Source organism: Leptosomus discolor, chromosome 2 (assembly GCF_034619465.1).
Source record: "Leptosomus discolor isolate bLepDis1 chromosome 2, bLepDis1.hap2, whole genome shotgun sequence".
NCBI lineage: Eukaryota > Metazoa > Chordata > Aves > Leptosomiformes > Leptosomidae > Leptosomus > Leptosomus discolor.
In genome coordinates, this window is record NC_141392.1 from 77,154,914 (window position 1) to 77,167,505 (window position 12,592).

At 46.1% G+C, this 12,592-nt stretch overlaps 1 protein-coding gene across 1 annotated transcript in view; it reads right to left on the bottom strand.

Annotated features, from left to right (window-relative positions):
* Positions 1-1,495: 1,495 nt before the first annotated feature.
* NR2E1 (nuclear receptor subfamily 2 group E member 1) overlaps positions 1,496-12,592 on the bottom strand; it is a 15,535-nt gene continuing 4,438 nt past the window's right edge. Inside the window, 7 exon segments of the mRNA XM_086461316.1 lie at positions 1,496-1,658; positions 4,171-4,276; positions 4,564-4,713; positions 5,099-5,195; positions 9,818-9,964; positions 11,237-11,472; positions 11,764-11,851. Of these exon segments, the coding sequence (XP_086317442.1) occupies positions 1,496-1,658; positions 4,171-4,276; positions 4,564-4,713; positions 5,099-5,195; positions 9,818-9,964; positions 11,237-11,472; positions 11,764-11,851 (987 nt within the window).

A 12,592-nucleotide genomic window follows, 5' to 3' on the forward strand; every position in this document is an offset into this window, starting at 1 on the left:
TTTTCCCCAAGGCAGGATCACCTAAGCTATTCCTTTAATGTTTGTCTAACCTGTTTTTTAAAACCTCTGATGATGGAGACTCCACAGCATCCAAGGCAATCCGTTTTAGTAGAGAATATTTCTGTTCCCTAGTAAGTAGGATGCAGTGAAAGAAACTAATCCAGAAATAGAAGGACAAGCGTTAAAAGAACAGTAGAAAGTAATTTAAATTCAATATATTTTTATTCTTTGTAAATACAATGAGTACAACTTTTTAACTTCACAAATCAGTTAATCCACTTTGTACAGGAAAAGTTTTACTCATTCTATGATAGTCCAAGTGCTGATTTTTCTCAGTGCTAGTTCCTAATAACAAATCAAATTTTGAAAAGTACAGCAGCTATCTTTAAATGTTTTTCCTACCTTTTTTCATACATCAAATAAGCAGCTTATAACGTTTTTGTGTGTGAGAGTGTGTAGGCGAACAATGCTTCAAAATTAGAACCTGGAGTTTTCTAAAAAGGCATTGGAGACTTTTGGAAATTGTTAGCATTGTATCAGTCAACAACCTTTATTTCTTTGAAATAAAATTCCTTCCATTGATTTTTATTTTTTTTTTTAATATAGTCATTTCACTTCTCTGCGCATCTCATTGACAAAGAGTTTGGCCACCGTTGCCTTTGGTTTCAGCACTGTGCCAACAGGACAGCCAGCAGGTCACTGAAGCGGTCATCTCCATTGGATTTGGTTTTGCTGTTTTAGTCTTCCTTTCTTGACACGTATCTTTTCAGGTGTGTGTGTGAATGTGTGTCTGTGTGTGCGGAAGAAGAAGGAGGGAAGGTTGGGGAGGAAGCATATAAAGCTCTTCTGTCTTTGAGATGTTAACCGAACAAATCGTGGTGACATCCGCATCAAAGATCACCAGTTTGTTTTGCAGGAAGAATGGAGCTGCAGTCATAAGCTACTTTTTAATCAGTTCTGAAGGCCACTTCATGATGTATTATAGCAGAAGCAATGTTTTGGTAACCTGGTCTTAAATGTTGCCTATCATATTAAAAACATTTTCCCAACATAGGCTACTTTTAAAACAGTTCTGAAGGCCACTGCATCTCACGTTACGACAGAAGCCAAGTTTGGTCACCCGGTTCCAAATACTGAACAAACTAAAGTACCTTCTTTCACATTTTGTCTCAGATCTGCCAGTTAAATGAGAGAATAGCGGAGTCTTTGTTAACTATGACTGGCATCTGAATTGCCTCCATCCTGTAGTAACAGGAATAGCAGCCAAATTCCAACCACTTTCACTTTTTCTGTAGAACAAAGCATTCTCTCCATGATCTAAATCACTCTGTTCAGAGCAGCAGAATCATATCTACTGGGGTATTTTTTGTCAATGGGTTTAAAGGCTAAACATTCCCAGGCTTATGCTTCCTGTAGATTTGTTAGTTGAGGCTTATTCTCCATAGATAAAAGTTCTTCTCAAACAGTCCATCCTGATTGTTTATTTTAAGGTAATTTATATGTCACTGGATTTGTACATATCTGAAAGCAGTCTTGTAATTGGTACATTCCCAATGGTCTTTTTGAAAAACACTTCTTCTATTGTAGATGGACTAATCGAACGTAAAGCTGGTAAAAGCAATAAAAGTTTTCCAAAACGACAGGGTTGTGTGGGATACCTGGGAAAGACAGAGAGAAAAAACGTTACTGAAGTTTTAAAGTATTTTTTTTCAAAGAAAGTCTTTATAGAAAAGACCAGTATTCAACAAAATGTACAGATGGGTGCTACCTGTGCTAAAACCCCGTGTTCTGTACTCGCGTGAGCAAGAAGGTTCACCCCAAGGAAGACTCTCTTAATGGAGGTTAGCAGAATACAAACCAATGTCTCTGAGTTTTGATTAACTCCTTTGTTTATTCCCGCAGAGCAGTAGCCATATAGAGACAGAATCTGCTCTAACTTGCCCTCATACAACCGTGTTCTTGATGCAGTTCAGGGAAGAGCTTGACCTATAATAAATACCCTGTCATTTAAAGTGCAATTTAAACCTAGCTGGATTGTTATGGTAATCATTTTACCCCCTTTCGGTTGCCATATACATTGAATACCAATGGACATACGGAAAGAAATTTTTTTTTTTGTTAAAGAAGCTGTGTTTTATCCCCAGGTCATGTGTTCGTGTAATAGGATACTTTCCATCCTTTCTCCCAGGTTTTGAAGCCAACACAACATAGGATATATATTCTAGCTGTGCTTATGCTGATTTTACAACAGTGATTCTCAAACCTATGCTTACAGTGGTCTTCCTAAGAGAAGGAGTAGGTCATTTGGAGAAACACTCTGCTTCTCCAGCCTGCCCTCCCTTGTGTCCTGTTGAGAGCAACTCCACTGGGATCAAAGGGCTGATACTGGCGTAACACTGGCAGGAAGGTAAATTCAAGCCTGAGGATGAAACGCGAGCTGAAAGCCCTGTGCCGCTGGAGTTGATGTGACAGTCCTGTCAGTGGACTGCACTTTTTTCCTTGTAAAAGGATGTCTTTTACAACATATACTGTTTAGCCCAGTAGCCAAATATTTCCAGCAATGCAGAAATGCAATGGAAAAGTCTCCAGACAGCAACCTTCGTTGGAAAAGTCTCCGTAAGAACAGGAAGAGGTTGTTATGCAGTGGTGATTCTTTTTGCTCTGAACTATCCATAACTAGATTGTATTTGCGTTTTTGCTCCCATCCCCAGGGCAGGCCATTCCCTTCAGACTAAATAGAAGTGCTTCAGACAGAGACTACTGCCATCTAATCTCTGATATTGAGTGGGCTTCTGCTAGACAGAGCTATTATGAGAGCAGATCAAAGTTTCAGAAGGAAAAATGATATAAAAGTTTCTCTTCCACTATTCCAGTCATGACCTTTACAAGACCTGTTACAGCTCTCCCCAGAAGTCCTGAAGCAACAAGAGCAGCTGTTGCAGAAGGTGTTATAGGTGCACTCTTCAGGCTTCTGCCCTGACCCACCTCTCTGAAGCGGTCCATAGGAGGAGGCTACTGATCTGTTCACAGCCAGCTGTTGTAGAGTGTGGGGCTGTACTTTCAATAGTACATTTTGTGCATTCCTGGGCTCACCCCAGGAGTGGGTGGGATGATAACTATAGCTTTTACAGCAGGTTTTAAGGTTTCTGTATCCCATGGGACTTATCCTGAATGAGACATGGGGGAATATTTTCTTCCCAAACATTGATTCGCATCACTCTGTTGCAGCACCAAAATGGGATTCACAAGTGCTGATGTTTTTGCACTTCAACCTGAGAACAGACTCAGGGTAATACCTTGGAAGAGCCGTTTAACTTCCTGTGTCTGCAAAATGGGGGAAATGGTATCGGGATTGGAGATCTTGGGTGAGAAGTGCTCATGCTGCATGAGATGTGACAATTTGGGCATCACTATTAGTGGTATTTAATTGAATAAAATGTAGAGGAAAATGCAGCCTTCTGAACTGTACAGTGTTCCACAGCAGGTATCATTTCCCGGGGGAAGATCTCTCCTTTTAGGGCTTTTTCCATTTGTCTGAATAAATTGAGGTGCTGGAGCACATCTGAAGAAGAGCAACGAAGCTGGTGAAGGGTCTGGAGAACAGGTCTTACGAGGAGCAGCTGAGGGAACTGGGGATGTTTGGCCTGGAGAAAAGGAGGTTGAGGGGAGACCTTATCGCTCTCTCTATGACTATCTGAAAGGGGGTTGTAGCGAGGTGGGCGTTGGTCTCTTCTCCCAAGTAACAAGCGATAGGATGAGAAGACATGGCCTCAAGTTGCACCAGGGGAGGTTTAGATTAGACATTAGGAAAAATTTCTTCACCAAAAGGGTTATCAAGCACTGGAACAGGCCGCCCGGGGAAGTGGTTGAGTCACCATCCCTGGAGGTATTTAAAAGACGTGTAGATGTGGTGCTTAGGGACATGGTTTAGTGGTGGACTTGGTAGTGTTAGGATAATGGTTGAACTTGATGATTTTAAGAGTCTTTTCCAACCTTTTCTATGATTCTACGATTCTGTTTCATTAGGAAATGTCAAATCCCAGCAGGCTGACAGCCAGTAAATGTATACTTGCAGTAACAGTCTGGGCAGTGAAAATGTCATCTTTGCTACAGTGAGAGCAGGATTTACCCTGACACGTGCAGGAAGTATTGAGAGAAAACACCGCTCACCTGGTATGAATGTAGCTGTTCAGAGTGAGCTGGGCTTCATCTTGAAGGGCTGCTATGGCAGCAGCGTTTCGGAAACTCCTCAGTTCGGAACCACTGTGTGTAGGCACTGGAAAGCAGATCAGTTACTAGTTCAACTTGGCTCTTGGGTGGATCAAAACAGTTCAGCTAGTGCTATCCATGGAAATTAAACATTCCCATTAGTTCTCCAGCACTCTACTGTCAGCCTTTCAAAATGCAACACTGACTATTGGAATTCAATACCAGTAAACCTGTTGGATGATATAAAGCTATGTCTGGTTAAAACATCATGTCTGCTTTAAAACATCATTTTTGCTTTAAAGTAGAAACCTTGTAGTTATCAGACCAGACGAGCAAGAGATTCTTTCTGCTTACCAGCTTTAAAAGTGACAATGCATTTGAGACAGGCAAATTCAGTAGCATCTAGCCGAAGTTGTCTAAATCTAGCCACAACCTCCTGTAAAGCCTGTATTTCTGAAATGATTTTATTCAGCTTCTGAGAATCTGTATTGTCACCGTTCATGCCTAAAACAGAAACAGATTAAATAAATAATATTAAAGGCATTTGCTTTATTTTATATTGATTTCTGACAAAATCCTCTGTATCAATATCCACTCTATTGTCACACTTGTCTATCTGGTTCCATGTAAACTGACTATATTGTATGAAAGTTAATATAAAATCTTCTCTTGGATGATAACAAACACAGTAATTTGCATTTAAATGACAATGCAAGCAGTCATGAATACAACAAAACAACATTATTTGCATTTAAATATAGATTTATAAATGACAGGTATGCTCTATTGTTCAGTAGGAATTTGTTATTCTTTACATGTTGTTCTTTTTTCAGTAATGTATTTTTATGGTAATTTTTGTAACAAAGTCATTAAATTGTGCAATTCTTACCAGATACAGCCAGTAGAGTGTTAGCATCAACTGGAATGGCCCATTGTGCTATTCCTAGAACAAACAGTTCTCTCCAAGCATCTTCCAAAAGCATCAGCTGTCATACAATAGATGTACAATATAACATAGTGTATAATTTATAGATTTATAAACAATTTAAATATGTAAATTTCTGTTATTTTAAAAACTACTTTAGATGCCTGTCATGGTGTTTTCCCCACAGCATTCGTTAGCTCTTGTCTTAGCATCTTGAGAAGGTGTGTAGAAATAAGTCTATGCAGTGTAGAAAAACACTGAAGGTTGGCTCACTGTGCACCATGTTGTGGACCAAAAGGGAGGAGAAAGAGAAAGGCGAGTGGCAACTCCCATCCCAGAGAGCTTGCTTACAACATGAACACTCGCCTGTGTTTCTCAGCACAGCGTGGGCTCTCTCCTCCTCTCCCTTGGCACATACAGCTGTCCTAGGACAAGTTGGACGAGTGCTCTCCTATTGCTCTCTAGGGATTACCCTCCTTTCCCTCGGGAAGGCAGGATTTGTGAAGAAAAACCTGGACAGTGTCCTGATATTACATCACTCTGGAGAGAGCCCTGCTTTAGAGCACATATGTATCTTTAACCCCTTCCTTACTAAGCAAGTCTTTAGCTCCTTCAGGCACAACGTCTGGATATGCACATGGTTTCTCAGTGTCCCCTGTTTGCCTGCTTTTTGCTTAAAATCACTCAGAAATTCCAGGCACTAAGAGCTGTTTCAGAGAACTGAGTATGCAGCTGAACTACGCTGACAGCATTGCTAGTCCTCTGCCATTTTTGTACATTGCCTGGTTGTACGGAGGACGTGTTTTTCTCCGTTTGGAGGCAATGCCTTTGATTTCTGTGGAGAGGCAGTGGTGCATCTGAAGAGGAGACAAGACTGCTGGTAATGCAGACTGGCAAAGCCAGAACAGATATGTTTAGTCTTGAGGGCATCTGTGGATTGTTAGCCTAGACCAGCTCTTAAGAGGGGTTTGGAGGGCCCTCAGTTCATGGTCTAAAGGACATGCTGTGGTGTGTGCACGTTGCTGGGACTTCATGTCTCTCAGTAGGGTGGGAGAGATTTGGAGGGGTGAGAACTCAGGAGGTATCAACTGGTGGCTCCATGCAGTGAAAAGAGACGACCCAAAACTCGTGCAGAAAAAAACCAAACCAAAACAAACCAAAACAACAAACCACAAGCATTGATATTGCTATGGGCCCTGAAAGTAGCAGCAGCTTAGCTTCTCAGGAAAATGGGAAAGAGGGATTTTAAGCCTATAAAGAGTCTGTACGGAAGAACAAAGTAAAAAAATATGTTGTACCAAATGAACGATGATTTCCTTGGAGTCAGATATGTGAAAGTAATAGATAATACAAAAAGCATGCAGTAAACGTGGATCCTTTATCTATGTGCTAACTCTTCACAGTATTACGAGTTTTAAACCACCCTGTTCCGATCAGAGCGGCAGGAAGAGCTCTCAGAGTCTCTGCTCTCAGCTTGTCACTGCAGGCTTTTTGTGCCATGTGCTTTGCAGAGCATCTACATAACCTGACTAAGGAAATTGTGACAGGAAAGTATTTCTGTCTCTGTTTGCATACAATTACTGTTTGGGAAAATTAAATTGGATTTTACAGTACTGGAATCTGCCCAGATTATTGTCTGAAATGGGGGGGGAGGGGGAAGTGTCTAGGGTGTGGTGCCCGTCTCAGCTCTGTTCTGAGAGCAGCTGAATCTGCTCATAAGTCTCCTAACTGCTGCAGCCTGTGAATCCAGCCCCTCCTCCAGATAATCCTGCCTGATGGATGTGCAGCGTTCTTCTGTATCGGGCATAGGAAACAATTCACCAGCCTTTCATTTGCCTTTGTAAAACTTTTTTTGTCATTCATTCATGCATATACAATGGTAATGAATGGTGGTTCCTGGAAGATATCAATTTCATATGTTCTTTCCCACTAAGTCTTTAAAGTCAGAAGACTTTAGAAATAAGAGACTATTCCCAATAGCTGAAGGTTTCTTCATGCCTATGCATAAGCCTGTAAAACCACCAATTACAGTAATTCATGCTGAAGTCATACTCAGCCCTCCTTCTTTAAAGAAACAAGCAATAGCAGGCTTTCTGAAGGACTGGGTTTTGCCTTTTAATCAACCCCATCCTGTGAGTACGACCTTTTGTTGGTGACCTGCATTGGGCCAACCTGTCTTGCCGGCAAGCTAGGCAGGTGTGCAGGCCAGCAGAACTTGAAGCATGACATTTTTGTTGTGTGGCTTCCAATCCATGATGAGATTAGCTGTATGGAGCTGGGGAAGGGATGCAGCCTCTGTTTTACCAAGGGTAGTGGCACAGCAATCCTTAGACTGGTGTTTTGTCAGCAAATTGGTTTCTACTTATTTTCTTGCCTTCAAGACGAAACTGTCACAGAGTCCTGGAATCACAGTGTGCTTGCCTTTTTGGAAGGGCACAAATAAAAGTAAAAGCCAGGAAAAGGCTTTAGACTCTCCTGAGGCAGATGTCAGGAATACAAAAAAAAGAAGTGCAGACATTTACAGCTGGGCCGTTGTCAAATTAAGTAATGCAATGTCACTATTATAAAAATCAACTGTCCAATTATTCATTAAATAAGGTGATGAAAATTAGAATTATTTCTTCTCCAGCTTTCCTGAATATGACAGGGGAATCATGCAGAAAGAAGCCCAGGTCAAAGCTTCGGAGCTGACCAGCTCTGAGTTTTGAGGAAGCTGGCTTGCAATGAGGTACAGCAAGTCAAGGTGATGTTAAGGAAAGGCTGGGATTTTAATATGTAATTTACTAACCTTAGTCCCTGATATGAAAGTGGAAGAGGCGGTGGGTTATTTAAAGGTAATGGGAACACTCTGGTAGCTATGGTAGCTAAGCAGGCCTTGCTGTTTGAGATATGCTTGGTCACATGCAATGGAGACTTCCCTTGCTCCCAAATCTTACTGCTCCCTCCTCCACACACTAACAGAGATCACTTTGTGGGAACTGTATCTGTATTATATCAAATATAGCCTTTGCCTAAGGAGCCTCCTGTGGACACCACTGCTCTAGAGATAGGCTCAGCCTCTCTCCGTGTGCTGAGGCTGCTGCTGAAGCAGCACACTTGTCGCTAGTCCCTGATATTTGGGCCTGTTTCTTCGGTTGCTTGGTATGACAGACCCAGTGCCTCACAGGAGGAGTGGCAGCAGAAGACAGCATTAGAGAGCAGCATGCCACACTGGGAGTGCTGTCTTCCTAACAGTGTGTGTGATCTCCCAGGCCCTATCTTATTGCTCCCCCCATGCTCACTATGAAGCAGTACCACAGCCAGAGCTGAGCAGCATCCCCCTTTGTCTAATTTCACAATAAGGATTTCAAAATGTGGGTCTGGTGCTAGAGAAGGAACATTTCAATGTACCTTAGCTTTATATCACATTGTGATGATCATTATTTACCTTTAGGTAGAAAACACTCTTGGTTTCCTAAGAAGTTCTTTTCTTCCAGTTTAAAATAGGTATTTGCATACCAACTGCAACACTTCAACATGCACCCATGGAAAGGAACTAGTTCCTCTGATGACTGCTATGTAACATCTAAGGCACAATGTTTCTAGTTACCATTTTGAGAAATTAGCTCAATCATATCAAAGTATTAGACGTCTTTTATGATTGGAGCTTTGCGTAGATTTCCTCCCTTCCATTTTATAATTATCTGATTACTTTTTTTTTAAATTAGTGCATTATACAAAGCACACTGAGTTCTCATCAAGAATCAAGTCATTAAGAAATTGCTTCAGCTTGTATGGTTCACATATGATTTACTTGAGGCAAAGGCAAATTGTCATAGAGGAAAACAAGACAAATTAGGGAAGATTTTAATTAATGGTGAAAAATATTGGGGGCTGGCCAAATTCTGCTTCCACCATACTGGTGTAATTGTAAGTTCACTGAAGCCAACATGAATGAGGAAAAAATGTTGGCTGCGTAAGAGGAGAGGAGAGGAGAGGAGAGGAGAGGAGAGGAGAGGAGAGGAGAGGAGAGGAGAGGAGAGGAGAGGAGAGGAGAGGAGAGGAGAGGAGAGGAGAGGAGAGGAGAGGAGAGGAGAGGAGAGGAGAGGAGAGGAGAGGAGAGGAGAGGAGAGGAGAGGAGAGGAGAGGAGAGGAGAGGAGAGGAGAGGAGAGGAGAGGAGAGGAGAGGAGAGGAGAGGAGAGGAGAGGAGAGGAGAGGAGAGGAGAGGAGAGGAGAGGAGAGGAGAGGAGGAATGGTCTTCAGAAACACCTCAGTCATATCCTGAGGCTATATGCTTAACTAAGCACTTCTCATCCCAAAATAGCAGAGTAAGATGCTGTTCCCCATTTTATGGAGGGGACAGTAGTCCCACAAGTAGCAAAGCCCTTTTGACATGCTGAGCTTGGTCTGCAGCCTGGCGACTTTTCCTCTAGAACTTGTCCTCACATAATATTCACTTTATATTAGATTTTTTTCTTCGTTTGATTTTCACTTGCTTCGTGAAATAAACTTGGAGAAAAATAGTTTCTAAATCACTGCCTGGTTTTCAGAGACAGACTAAAACTCTGCCCTGAACTTCAGAACTGCTGAAGTCCATTATGGATTTAAAGGTCTAGGGCTGAAGGTTCAGGGCTCAATCTGAGCTCTGAGCCTTCTTTAACAGGCAGGCCAGGCCGATGCGACTCCCACCGCAGATGCCTTACCTGGTCTTGTAAGGACAAAGTGGAGAAGGCTGGGACACTCTTGGCCCACTTGATGCTCATGAACAGAAGTCTGGCTGCTGACTCGCAGACGGATTCGGTGGCCACTTCATAGAGATACATAGGGGTACCGTTGACTTCATGTGGGTACTAGTGTCAAAAAGAAAATAAAGCAGCTTCATACAAGGTCTCCAAGGCAGCCTCCTCTTCCTCTCCCCTATAGCTGCCATTCAGCGCACCGTGCTCATGCCCAACACAGAGTGTGCACTCTCTTCTTCTGCAAGCAGAGGGCATTGCTTTCAGTGGGTTCACTCCAAACTGCTCGCTGCTGCTCATCCGTGTGGATGAACTGTACTACAAGCAACAGTTTCCCGGAGGAGGGTTGAAGGGAGATTACATCAGGGGGAAAAATGTGGTGTCATCCTTTACTCTGTTACACAACAGCACACCTCTGGTAGCAGAGTTAGAAGAGTACCAATTCGATCAAGAAAGTGCTTCAGAAGCTGATTTAGGGTGCCAGCCTCGCTCAGCAAAGCAGTAAGCGCTCATTTAGCCTTAACCTTTACCTGGCATCCTAACTGCAACAGGCTGTAAGCAGACGCGTAGAGCTAAGCTTAAGTACCTAAAGGGTGTGTAGGATTGGAATGGAGTTATGTTTTCAAGCATGTGATACGTTTTCTTGCTAAGTAATTTCTGATTTTGTATTTTCCAAAATTATGATATAAAACTCTATGTTGTCATCATGTTCATGATGGATTCTCCCAAGCTACCAACTCCGGAAATGGAGAACTATTTAAGTTGTCTCTTCTTTGATTTTCTAAGTGCTGTAAATATGCAAAATGCCATTGCAAGTGGGTTAACGAAAAACATCACCTTATGGCTAATTCCTGTGCAGTTGAGGCCACAGCAGTGCTTCCACTGGGCTGCTTAGGAATGTCACAGTCAAGAAGTGCAGAGCCTGCTTAGGCACATTTGTGTCTGTGTGGACAAGGTGCAGGCTCTTGTCAGTACAGATAGCGCTTTCTGGACCACACTGCTATGGAGATGGGCATTTTGCTGAAGAAAACTCAGGGATTGCAGCTCCTCCTCATCAAACATGGTTTAAGATTGATTTGTGGATGGGCTCCAGGCAGGAGGAGCACCTCTGTAACCATGAGGGTGTAAGGATGTAGGAGAGACAAACGTACAGAGCAGGGTATAGGTCAGTCCTTCTGCATATCCCTTCTGCAGAGGGCCTCTTACCCTTGCATTTATATCTTCAGAGCTTTTAGGGCCATAACAAAAGAGTCCCCACCACAACCCACAAGGCCTCTAGCCCCGCTCTTTGCCATGTTTACCCCAGAGGCAGGAAGGAGCTGGTGGTTTGCGAACACCCCAGCAGCGAGGTCCGCAGGCCACCCGGGGGCTGGGGTGGTGGCTGACCTTTGGGGTAGGCTGTGCCAGGCCCACCAGAGCCTGCCTCTCGGGGGTACCAGCGACGGCGGCCAGCTCCAGGCCATGGGGCTCCAGCTGGGAGACGGCAGTGAAGAAGGCGGGCGCCGGCAGGGCGGCGGTGGGGAAGTGTGGGGCACCGCCGCTCTCCTCCTTGTGCCCGCGGAAGTAGAGGGCCACCTGCTTCCGTATCGTTGACGTCCGGGGGCCCCGTTCGTGCTGCACTGCTGCGGGGCACCAAGGAGAGGCGAGGGTGTCACTGCAGCGTCCCACACCGGGTACCCCACACTGGTCGGCTGGGCTTCCCCACTTCCCTCCCTCCCTGTGACTGGGCATTCCCTCCCTCCCCACCAGGAGGTTTTTTGGGGAGAAATGGGCAAGGCTGCTGCGGCATGGGGGGTCATTAGGGGCCCGGGGTGGGGAGGGACACTCTGCAGTGACACACACCGCTTCCTGGTTGAGAGCAAGACCCCATCCCCTCCTGCCGCCCCAGTCCCAGGAGAAGGGGGAGCAGGTACCGTCTTTGTTCATGTTGACCTCCAAGCACTTCTTCAGCCGGCAGGCCCGGCACTGGTTCCTGTGCGTCTTGTCCACCGGGCAGCCTCCCTGCAACACAGCCAGCCGTCGGGCCGCGGGGAGCAGCGCGCTCACCCCGACGGCCCCCGGCGCCCTCCCCGCGGCGGCGGGAGGCACGGAGGGAGCCGCCCCTGGGGGCGTCGGCAGGGCCGGGCCGGGCCAGACCTTGCCGTGTCGTGCCGGGGTGCCTGGCCCCGCGGCGGGCCGGGCCGGGCCGTGCCGGGCAGTGCCGAGGTGCCTGGCCCCGCGGCGGGGCGGGCTGGGCCGCCTTCAGCACCCGAGACAGCGACGGCGGCACCGCCCCCTCGGGGCGCCCCGGTCCCCGGTGCACCCACCCCCCCATCCCCCCCGCCTCCCTCCCGGCCCGCTGCGTCCCCAGCCCCGCATCCCCTCGGGGACGGTCCGTGGGTAGAAACGAGCGCAGCCGGAGCGGGAAGGGGGAAGAACGGAGCTGCCTCCGCCCGGGCACCGGCGCGACCCGCTGGAGTGGAAGTCGTGTGGGTTGTCTATCGAGCGGCTACGGACTGTGGCTTAGCGAGGGGCTGCCCCTCTCGTCCCTCGTGTCGTCAGCCGGTGAGCTGGCTGCATGCCCCCCCCCCCCCCCCCCCCGGCGCCAGCCCCGCTCCCTCTGTGCTCATCCCTCACGTCTTCCCCCGTGGGCTGCGGCCGCACGGCCCGGGGCGGGGGGACGTGCCGGGGGGGAGGCGGGCTGGGGCACCCAGCGCCCGGCCTCGGCCCGGGACCCCCCTGGGAAGGGAGCGTGAGGCTGCG